Source organism: Kogia breviceps, chromosome 4 (genome assembly GCF_026419965.1).
Source record: "Kogia breviceps isolate mKogBre1 chromosome 4, mKogBre1 haplotype 1, whole genome shotgun sequence".
In the NCBI taxonomy this organism is placed as follows: domain Eukaryota; kingdom Metazoa; phylum Chordata; class Mammalia; order Artiodactyla; family Physeteridae; genus Kogia; species Kogia breviceps.
The window spans coordinates 122912530-122924544 of NC_081313.1; the positions used below are offsets into that span (position 1 = coordinate 122912530).

At 35.6% G+C, this 12015-nt stretch overlaps 1 protein-coding gene across 2 annotated transcripts in view; it reads left to right on the top strand.

Annotated features, from left to right (window-relative positions):
- RBM27 (RNA binding motif protein 27) overlaps positions 1–12015 on the top strand; it is a 68778-nt gene that overhangs the window by 32952 nt on the left and 23811 nt on the right. For both annotated transcript variants that reach the window (XM_059062814.2, XM_059062813.2), the window contains exons 9-12: positions 4428–4592; positions 6495–6644; positions 9523–9667; positions 10108–10261. In XM_059062814.2, the coding sequence (XP_058918797.1) occupies positions 4428–4592; positions 6495–6644; positions 9523–9667; positions 10108–10261 (614 nt within the window). The remainder of the gene's footprint in view (positions 1–4427; positions 4593–6494; positions 6645–9522; positions 9668–10107; positions 10262–12015) is intronic.

Genomic DNA, 12015 nt, shown 5'->3' on the forward strand with positions numbered 1-12015 from the left:
TGAAGGCAGTTGTCAATCTTCAAGTGAATTTACATAAAATACTTTTATCTTTCGGGAAATACATTTCCTGTTATTAACTATGTAAAATTATTAAAACATTATATTCTTAAACGGGAGATTCCTCATTTAATTCTGTGGAATATGTAACATTTTTCTGTGCACAATCGGGGATTTTGATGTCTAGAAAAGTCATTCTCCAGTAGAGTCGTTGTATATTGTCTAGAGTTTCTCTCCCCTTGTGTGTTACTTGGATTTGTGTTGCATTAGTTGTCATATTGCCCATTTCAAGTAATGTCTAATGAATATCAAATAAAGGTATTTATCCAAAGAAATACATAATTGTCATTGGGATACTTTTAGTAAATAAACTTTCGTCCCTTCTTTAAGTATTGAGTCCTACTATGTGCCAGGCACCGTTTAGGCCCTGACCTTTAGAAAGTGTGCCAGGGACCTTGTATTCTAATAGAGAAGACACATGATAAACATGGCCAATAATTGGAAGGTATAGCTTTTTTATTTTTTCTGATTGAGCTTTTAGTTTAAAACTCAGGGGGACTTCCCTGGTGGTGCAGTGGTTAAGAATCACCTTCAGTGCTGGGCACACGGGTTAGATCCCTGGTCCAGGAAGATCCCACATGCCACGGAGCAGCTAAGCCCGTGTGCCACAACTACTGAGCCCACATGCCACAACTACTGAAGCCTGCATGCCTAGAGTCTGTGCTCAGTAACAAGAGAAGCCACCGCAATGAGAAGCCCTCACACTGCAATGAAGAGTAGCCCCCACTCGCTGCAGCTAGAGAAAGCCCGCGAGCAAAATGAAGACCCAACACAGCCAAAAATAAATAAATTTATTATTTTAAAAAACAGGATTTTTTTTCTTGTGAATATTCTTAAAGACAAAATCAGGAAAATTACAGAGTAGCTAAAATTTTAGTTTGAATAGACTGTCTTCAACTGACTAGAGTTAACATTAAAAATGTGAAAATGTTGCTGTCAGGCATGTGAGATATATGAATGACTCAAGATAGGAGTATGAACTTAGGATGTTTGCAGTTGGAATTATTTAGTCACTCTACACTGATCAAAACTAAATTGAATGAACCTGGGAAGTATACTCAATATCTTGTAATAACTTATAATGGAAAAGAATCTTAAAAAGAGTATATATATACATACATATATATGTTTAACTGAATCACTGCTGTACATCTGAAATTAGCACAACATTGTAAATCAAATATATTTCAATAAAAATTTTTAAAATAAATTGAATGAAGCTAAATTGTGACTGGCTTATCTTCACCATTATTGTAACCAATTTGATTTTTAAAAAAATTTTATTATAGAAAATACAAATACAAGAGGAGAGCAAATAGTGTCATTAATTGTCATTACTCATTTAGTGGCTTCAACATGTATCAACATATGGTTAATCTTGCTTTATCTGTAACTCACTCCTTACTTGATTATTTTAGAACAAGTCCCAAACATAACATTTAATCTGTAAAATCTTCATTATATATCTCTAAAAGATAAGAGGTAAGCACACATGCACACAATTACTATACTTTATCACAATCCCAAGATATTTATAACAGTTATTATTATCAAATATCCAACCAGTGTTCATTATTCCCAGTTGTATCATAGATGTTCCTTTATAGCTGGTTCATTTGAAGCTGGATCCAAATAAGGTTACATATTACATTTAGTTAATATGTTTTTAAGTCTTTAATTTTTTTTTAAAGTCTTTAAATCTATAACAATTTCTCCTACCTCTTTTTTTTCTCCTTGACATTTATTTGTTGAAGGAACAGATCATTTGTCCTGAAAAATTTTTCCACAATCTGGACTTGGCACATTGCATCCCCTGGTGTTATTTAACACATTCCTCTATCCTCTGTATTTCCTGTAAATTAGAGGTTTAGACCTAGAGACTTAATTAGGGTCACATTTGCTGTTTTTTTCCCCCTTATTTTGCATGAATATTTTATTGATTGGTGTTTTGTACTTCCTACTGCAGTATATCATGATGTACATAATACCAAGTTGTCTCCTTTCTGTGTTACAAATATCGATCACTGTGTACAGGTGTTTTCATCCTGATGCATCCGTTTAAAAAGTTGCATGTGGTTATTTGTGATCCCTGCCTAGATCTCTTGTTTCATTTGGGGTTATAAAAGTGTGATACTCTAATTCTGTGATTTCTTCTACATTTATTGGTTGGCATTCTACAAAGTAAAACTTGGGAGTTAACCACTTCTTTAACCTGAAATTCACTTTTTACAGGAAAAGCAGGATAAATGCTTATGTCCTTTCATTTATCACTTTTCAGAAAATGAGTTTGTTTCCTAATATCTTCCAAAGGGACCACTGTATTTCTTTTAAGTATCATTATGAACTCATGGATTTCTAATGTTTGGTATGTTTCACCCCATTATGGCCTTTTTTGATGTTCAAATTGTCTAGTGGTTTTTTTTTTTTTTTTTTTGTGGTACATGGGCCTCTCACTGTTGTGGCCTCTCCCGTTGCAGAGCACAGGCTCCAGATGCGCAGGCTCAGCGTCCATGGCTCACGGGCCCAGCCGCTCCGTGGCATGTGGGATCTTCCTGGACTGGGGCACGAGCCTGTGTCCCCTGCATCGGCAGGCAGACTCTCAACCACTGCACCACCAGGGAAGCCCCAAATTGTCTAGTTTTTGACCATGGGGAGCCTCTTCGTGTTGGTTTTGCAGATTGCTTTGTTTTGTTTTTGAGATTTTAGTGTTTGGTAGCCATCTTGCTTTTGGAGGGACAGGGTGTACTAAGGTGTACCAGGCTCATCTTAGAAGTTTTCTAACCAGTCCTAGAATCAGCCTTTTATCTGAGGAACGGTTTCTTTTTGAAATAGTATTTAGAGAGCTGAATAGATGTTGTTAAAGAAAATCAGGCCTCATTTGAATAAACAGCCATCTTTCTGAAGTGTCTGAATGCATGTTCTTTGTCACTCGTTTTAAAAAGACATTGTACAAAGTAGCCTTTTAGTTTCTAATTTACTTTGAGACAGTTATTAATTAAATACACATGGTACACTGAGTGCTGTATCATAAATTTAAACTAGTCATATGGACTGAGATTGTACTTCCCATTTTTCTCTTTAGCTCACTACTGCATTCTGCAAGGAATTCTCTGCAGTAGGTCATGCTTAAAACTATTTTCAGATCATTGAGGATATGTTAAACTGTTTTTGCAATGTAATGATTGATCCTTTTTTCAGTTTTGAAGGGATCGGTGCTAAGCCCCCAGTTATGTGGTCTGCTTATACAGTATGATGTGTCACCTCCTCTGCTCCATATATAGGAAGAGAAGGGTAGTAAAGTTTAGCACATCTATTTCTTCTCTATATTTACTGTGAAATCAAGTGGTGCTTTGTGACTTGTCTTATCAAGGTGTATTAAAAGTCTTCTGGATTGTTCACTTTATAAGGACATTTCATCAGGTGTAAAAAAATTCTAAATTCACTTTGTTTTGTGTCACATAGTGAATGTCTGTCTGACTTTAGATATAAAATATTGAGTAAATCTTAAAAATAGGTCTCATACGAGGTAGTCAGTGAAAAAGATACTATTAAATAACCAACCAAAGGGGGGTTTTGCTCCTTGATACCTTGTCTTTTTTAATCTTGTTGTACAAAATTTGGCTTCATTGTTTCTGACATTTCTTGCATCTGTAAATATAGATTCTAAATGTGCTTTCTTTCCAAAAGTGGTCCTTAATATCTGAGGTAATTTCATGTATACAGTGGCTAGTCTGTTCACCTGGGATTTTTTCCTTTTATTCTTTCTCTGTGTTTGTTATCCACCTGCTCGTAGGATAACAAATTTTCACTGTCGTGTTTAATTTTTTCTTTTGAATATTTCTCTGAGGGTATGCTTGTGGTGGCTTTTTTTTTTTTTAAACTTCCTTTATTATTTTTCTTTTTTCTGCTCTCAGATGTGGGAGTATAGTTTGTGCATACCTGAAATTATATGAGTTTGGGAGGAGTGTTTTTATTTTTTTTAAATGGGTATGACAGCTTTCATAGCCACATGTCTCATTGGATACAAAACTCTACATGAATAATAGCTCAAGATTCTGTTGTCTAATAACTTGATATGGTTGATTGTTCAGTTTTGGGTAAATCAGCACGTAATTATTCCATTTAAGATTATAAAAAATGGACGTTTTGCAGTCACACTATCTAATTCTTACTCTTTGTACCTCGATGCATCCTAACCAGTTGCATGTCTATTTCTTGAGTTAGAAAGAATCTTAGTAACATCTTTCTTGAGTACAGTTACCATTGGTATACTTTCTCTGTTCTTGGCTCAAGTCTCAGGAAGTAGATCATTGCTTACAAGAAGCTTGTGACTCTCAATCCCAGCTGCCCTCCTATTCTTTCCTCTGTAGGACAGCCCATGTACTCTCGTGAACATGGTGCTGCTGCATCTGAGCGACTTCAGTTGGGGACACCGCCTCCTCTGTTGGCAGCTCGTTTGGTGCCACCTCGAAACCTCATGGGATCCTCCATTGGGTACCATACCTCAGTCTCCAGCCCCACCCCTCTGGTCCCAGGTAAGCTTTGCTACAGATGGCCATCCACCTCTGATCTTTTGTACCATAAACTGGCCAACCTAAGAGGTGATCTGGTATACTGATCTGCTCTCACAGATTCCCATTAAAACTCCTAGGTAGTTTTATTTTCTATTTCTCTGCTTTGGTTTGTCCCTAGTGGCTCCTAGATGATTAGGTCTCCTGTGTGTCTGTCATCTCTGGTGTCCTTTGTATTTACTTTCCGTGCCTCTGTAACTAAGGTCATGCTAGTTCCTTGAACTAGTTTCTAATCTGATAGATAGGAAGAGAGTATCTACTTGAATGGTTTCTAATCAGTTACATGTTACAAGAAAACTAGGTTAATTTTTCTTTAAAACAAAACAAAAACTGGTTTCTTCCTGATCACGGATGAAAATGTCTTTTTCCTGTCTGTCCCTTGTTGTATGGAATGGCTGTGTATAATGTGATTTCTTGAAACCTCTTCCCTCCTATTGACACGTACATTTTAAAGATCTATGGAGTGCTTTGAGGGTGTCTCATGAGGTTTTTAACATTTCTCACTTTTCATTTAGATCTCAGTTCATCATGATTAACTAAAGGACTTTCAAGTTTCTTAGGATTCTGTGTATTCCCAGGAATTATCAGATCGAGGCTATTTGATTATGTAACTTCTTTAAAACTTTCTGCAGCCTTAATATAGGTTTTTCTGTCAAGAGTACCAAGTGGTAACTGAAAACTTTTAAATCATTATTTGCTGATCTTATACTCTGAATTATAGAACTAATTGGCTAGTAATAAAGATCTGAATGTACCTTATCTTGTAGCTGAAACCTAATACGAGCAACAAAGGAGTTTTTCCACTAAGAAAAAAAGATGCAAGGATTTATATTGATAAATCACAACCGTGAGAATCAGCATCTTCACTCTATCTTAACCTTCTTTCATTTTATGTAGGATGAAAAGGATATTTTGGAGATAAACACATTCAGAATTTTTTTAAACCCTAACAAGATACTTATTTAGCATAAGAATTTTAAAAATTAAATTTTTAGGGACTTCCCTGGCAGTCCAGTGGTTAGGACTCTGTGCTTCCAGGGAGCGTGAGTTCCATCCCTGGTTGGGGAACTAGGATCCCGCATGCCACGCACAATGTGGCAAAAAAAATAAATAAATAAATTTTTAGTTGTAGAGAAAACACAGAACATTATAAAGTGGCACTGATGAAGCGGGTGGTAGTAAAATAATGATTATATTTATAAATATAAAATGTATCTTATTTAGCTGTTTGAAATAAAACATTTGAGATATGTTTTACATATGAAATTGGCTCTTTTCTCTTCAGTTTAAAGTGCACATAACCAGGCACTTCCCTGGTGGTCCAGTGGTTAAGACTCTGTGCTTCCAATGCAGGGGGCGTGGGTTTGATCCCTGGTTGGGGAACCAGGATCCCACATATTGCACAGTGCGGCCAAAAAAAAAAAAAGAAAAGTAAAGCAGATAACCAAATTAATAGATTGGTTTTTTCCCCCAATTAAAAGAATACCGAGAAATTAGGTGAGACGTGATAACAGGAAACTCAGCCAGTCATTTGTATATGGCGTTCATGTATGTGAAAATTTCTCTTAAAAATGTGCATTTAAGTTTGCATTAGGTGATTAATATAGAGGACGAAAATGACTAGGTAAACGAATCCAGAAATATATCAGTAATTCAGAATGGATTTGCGTGTCTGTGTTTTGTGACTGCAACATTTTTGTTTCTTTGACTTCCAATAGGTTTATCTATATACTATAATTCAAAGAGAGAAATATATATGGGTTGATATATTTGTTGAAGAAAATTCATTTTTGTGGTTATTTTATAATAGGAAATTATTTAGCTACTGTTATTTGTTACATGTTTTGTTGTTATGTTTTCCCTCAGATACCTATGAACCAGATGGTTATAATCCAGAAGCTCCTAGTATTACCAGTTCTGGTAGATCTCAGTATAGGCAGTTTTTTTCAAGAACACAGACACAGCGTCCAAACCTGATTGGCCTAACCTCTGGAGATATGGATGCAAATCCAAGAGGTAAGAATGCATTTAACTTTTTCTCATGTTAAATGTCATTTGGGCATAGCATTTCTGACCTATTTTTAGACTAAGGTCTAAAAATACTTTCAACAGTCTCTCTTTAAAGGGTGCTGTGTAATGATCTCAAATAAATGTTTTTAAATATCTCTAAATTTTACTTTAAAGCTATAAATAAAATAAAAATATATTCTGCTTATATTTATTTTTAAATAAAAATAATACTAGTGTTAATTAATTGCTCTTTTTGTAGGACTTTAGGCACTATGCTAGATGTTAGATATAGAAAGACGACATGATCCCTCGCCCTCAAAGAACTAATCATTTAATGGCCTACTTTGTGTTTTAAGAGCTGTGCTTCACACTAATAACATTGAGAATTTTAAACACTATGATAAAATTATCCTTTGACCATTTTTATTATTTATGATGATAACCATATGTTAGGACCTTTATAAAGCATAGCCACAAATCTTAAAAGATTAAATGCAAGCATTGCCTTTAATATGGGTTGATACCATCCTTTCACCTCTGCTCAAAAAAAAGTTTGGTTAAAGAGTTTGATGAGATTCCAGTTTCTTACTTATTATTATAGTTAGATTTCCCGTATTTAATTTCAATTTGAATGACTGGACATGTGCCATCCTGAGGATATTTTCCTGATTTAATTATATGGTGGACATTTTCCTGTTCTTACCTTCTTTCTTATCCTGATTTTATTAACTCTTCTTTACTGCCATTAATGACATTATTGCCATTACCAGTTAACAGTTTTGTGTCAAGATTAAACCAAATTCTTTTTAATATATTATCTCTAATATTCCTTAACAACAACTTAAATGAGGTACTATTTTTATTCTTTTTTCTTTTTTTTTTTTTGGATGAAGCCTCAATTCATAGCAAATGCAGTAGACAGACAAACATGTTAAACTACACCTTGGGGATATAATCAGAAAATCTAGACCATGAAAACATATACAGGACAAAAAACTCAGTTTCTTCAACAGATGATTTGCAAGGAGTGGGGGGGGGAACAAAGTGAAAGAGGGAATTCCCTGGCAATCCAGTGGTCAGGATTCCGTGCTTCTGCTGCCAGGGGCCGGATTTGATCCCTGGTTGGGGAACTAAGATCTCACATGCCATGTGGCAGGGCCTTGGCCTGAGCTGTTTCTGCGGACTTGTATCAGTGATGAATCATTATGGTATCCTACAGATACTGATCCTTTTCTACATCTTGGTCCCACTCCAAATCATGCCCTTGAGAAGTCATCTTTCTCATATAGTATTTTAAGCCTTTTTTCTTTTCTCAAATACTTTTCTGTCAAGATTCCCAGTATAAATCAGCCTTCCATCTTCTGATTTTTCAAGTTGTGTATGTAAACATCAAACACATCTTTCCCAACAAACAGGTATCGGACCGCACCGCGCACTTGCTGCCGCCTGCAGGTCCGCAGGCTGCACTGGCCGCCTCTATTCTCTTTTTTATAGATAGACACTGAGGCGAAGAGAGGTTAAAAAACTCGCACATCATTAATTCTTTTCTGTTCTATTCTATTCTATACATCAGCGGTCTCCAGCCTTTTTGGCACCAGAGACAGTTTTCTTGGAAGACAGTTCTTCCACAGATGGACGGCGCAGCGGTGGGTGGTGGGGATAGTTCAGGCGGTAACGCGAGCGATGGGGAAGCTCGCTAGCCCGCCGCTCACCTCCTGCTGTGTGGACCACTACTGGTCTTTGGCCCCGGGGATTGGGGACCCCTGCTATACATGACAGAAGAACCCAGGTTTATCTAATTCCAAAGAATATGCTCTTACCTTCTGTGCTGTAATGCATATAGTGTTACCAAATTACCTGAAATTAGTGGGAAGATCATATTTTCAGCCCCACAGTGATTATTTGCTGCTGATTTTACTTTTGGTGGAGTTGCTAAAGTTATGGAGAATACTCAGAATACAACATGTGCAGTTTTGCGTTGGTATTTGCTTTTTTGTTCAATACACCTCTTTCCACTGACAGATAACCTATCGTAAGGTCAGTGACTTATAGTATTTTAGTCTTAACTGTTGTGAATGGAATGTGTTAATTTATAACATTGGCTTTGAATTTTCCTTTCAGTGTTTAGGTTTGAATAATTTTAAACCTACAGAAAAATCAAAAGTGCAATAAACACCTGAATACTTTCACTTAGATTCACCAGTTGTTAACATTTTGTCTGCTTTGGGCATGAATGCTCACTTGTGTGCACTCTTCTCTCTGCCTTCCTCCCCTTCTTCCTCTCTCCCTTCACATTTTTTTCTTGAATCACTTGAAAGTAAATTTTAGAGATTGTGACACTTTAATGTCCTTTAGTTTACATCTGAGAATAAGACACAGTACTATATATGTGCAATATCATTGCCACACAGAAAAGAAAATCATAATTCCATAGTAATATCCTATCCATGTGAACTTCTTGTTGAATCCTATAAGGAGACAAATATTTCACTCCATTTTTGGCCTAATAAGTTTGATCACTTGCCGTAATTCTTAGAACTCTCCATTGTGAAGTAAATAATTTGTGGAGTGGTACTTTGGCATCAGATAAATATCTTATTCTCCAACACCCTTTCACTGATTTTGTTTTCCTTCCATTTATGATCCTTGCCTAAATCAGTCATTATATCCGAGTTGGCTAGGACTTTTTAAACGTGCATATTGTATTTTTGAAAAAGGAGGCAATTGATAATTTATTTTTGCTGTTAAACATTTCTGAAAAGGAAATGGTAGTAGTTAGGTGCTATTCACAGTGATTTTTAGCTTTTGGACTAAATAATTTTAATCATTTGAAATTCCCCAAATACAACGCAGGGTCGGTAATGTTAATTTTCTTTTTCTACAGCTGCTAACATTGTCATCCAGACTGAACCACCAGTTCCTGTTTCAATTAATAGCAACATAACCAGAGTAGTTCTTGAACCAGATAGCCGGAAAAGAGCTATGAGTGGTTTGGAAGGGCCACTGGCAAAGAAACCTTGGCTGGGAAAGTAAGATAATTTGCTAATTAGTAACATCTAATTGATGTTTCTGTTTTTTTTGTTTGCAGTAGTAAATATGTAAAATTAAGAGTTGTCATTAATCATTAATTTTTAGTCTATGTGCCTCAAAGCTAAGGTTCCCAGAGGCATCATTAATATGTCTTAAATATTGAAAAGTTAACAGAATATTGATAATAGATATTAGTAATTTGTACTAATTTCTAGGCCTAACCCAGTATTAGAATTATTGAGACATTAGTCTTCTTTCTTTCTACCTGTTTGGTTCCCATGTAATAAGGATAATATGAAAATTACCTAGTCATTTCTGAAGAATGTTAAGTGCTTACAAAGGATACTTGAATAAATATAAACTTACATTCTTTGCTGATTATCTCTTGCCTAGGCATAAAGTAGGAGAATTAACCAAGATCTGTTAATATTCCTTTCAGGCAAGGGAATAACAATCAGAGTAAACCAGGATTCTTGAGAAAGAATCAGTATACAAACACCAAATTAGAAGTCAAGAAAATCCCTCAGGAATTGAACAATATTACCAAGCTCAATGAACACTTCAGCAAATTTGGAACTATTGTTAATATCCAGGTAGGTGTGGCTATGTTGATGACAAAATCCATGTGTATAATGTATCTTCAAAAATATTCCTATCAGCTTACCTTGCTTAAACAAGCCAGTGATTAGTCTGATCATCTCTGCTATGTGTTTTAAATTCCACTGTGTATCTGTATGCCCAACTTTATGACGGAGTTGTTGTGCTGAATTTGTCCTCTGAATTCATTTGGCTCTTTTCTGCAACTTCTTCCTGAAAGACAGTGGGCCAGTTATTGTATTTTTGTTCATAGTTGTATCTCTGGACAGATGACTTTTTTACCGCTTTAGTGTTCTAACTAAGTAGGTGAGATTTTTGGTAACTTCTAAGATTGTAATTTTGTTTACTGACTGGCTTTTATTTTGTGAAATATTAATTGGTTAAGGATGGTTCTAATCTTGAGAATTTTAGGCACTGTAACATATAATCTAACATCAAATAAATCGTAGCTTTTATATTTTGCTGTGTGTTTGTTAGATATTTGAATTTATCAGTTTGTGGTTGGGTGTTAACGCTGTGAATGAGGGTACTAGAAGGTCTGTTTAAGTTGGGATTTCAGTCAGTTACCCCTGACACTCAGTGTTGCCATCAAACCAAAATATGATTTATGTATCTCTCACTACCTTTTTCCTCTTAAATTTTTCTTAGGTCATTATTCTTTATGGCATTTAGAAAAATTAGGAAGCTTTTAATGTAAATGAGTATATGAGTCTGCTTGGGTTGCCATAACAAATACCATAGACTGGGTGGCTTAAACAACAAAAATTTATCTGCGGGGAATCCAAGATCAGAATACTAGCCAATTTGGTTCCTGGTAAGGACTCTCTGGCTTGGAGACGGCCATCTTCTTGCTGTGAGCTCACATGATGGAAGGAGAGGGAAGGGAAGAGACAGAGAGAGCTCTTCCTATAAGGTCACCAATCCTGTCTGATCAGGGCCCCACCCCTTTGATCTCACTTAACCTTATTTACCTCCTAAAAGCCCTGTGTCCAAATACAGTCACATAGGGGGTTAGGACTTCAACATATGAATTTGGGGAGGACATAACTCAGTCCATAGTAGTAGGCCATAATTTATATAAGCACTATTCTCTATTTGGGGGAATTTATGTTGTTCTTATTATTTTTTATAAAAACAATGCTATTGTGAGCCTCCTTTTGTATAAACCTTTTATTTTTTTATGATGCATTGCTGAACTAAAGGGAATTTTAAAACTTTTTATTTGAATTGCCAAATTGTTCTCCAAAAGGGTTGTGCCAGTTGATACTCCCTAACGCAGTGTGTGAACTTCATCAAAACGCTAATATGGATACATTAAAAATTTTTAGACCAGTTTCATAAGTGAAAAATTGTACTTTAATTTGCTTTGTTTTTATTCCTAGGTAGACTCTAATTTATATAGACCATTTGCAGTACTTTTGGATTTACCTGTCCACTGTCTTTGCCCATTTTTTTATGAAGGCATTTATAATAATGCTTTTCCAAACCTTTGCTTGTCATATATATGAAAATTACTTTTTCGTTTTGTCATTTATTTTGTTTGTGGCAGGTTTGGACTGACAGTGGTTTAAAATTTTATTTGGTCAAATCCGCTGTTTGTCTTTATGGGTCCTACCTTTATAGGTGTGCATAAAAAGGCTTTCCCAGGCCTCAGATTATACAGATATTCACATTTTTTCCCTGGGTTTCTTTGTTTGTTTTTTGTAAAATGTTTTCTCTCTCTGGAGTTTATTTGGATGTAAGATACCAG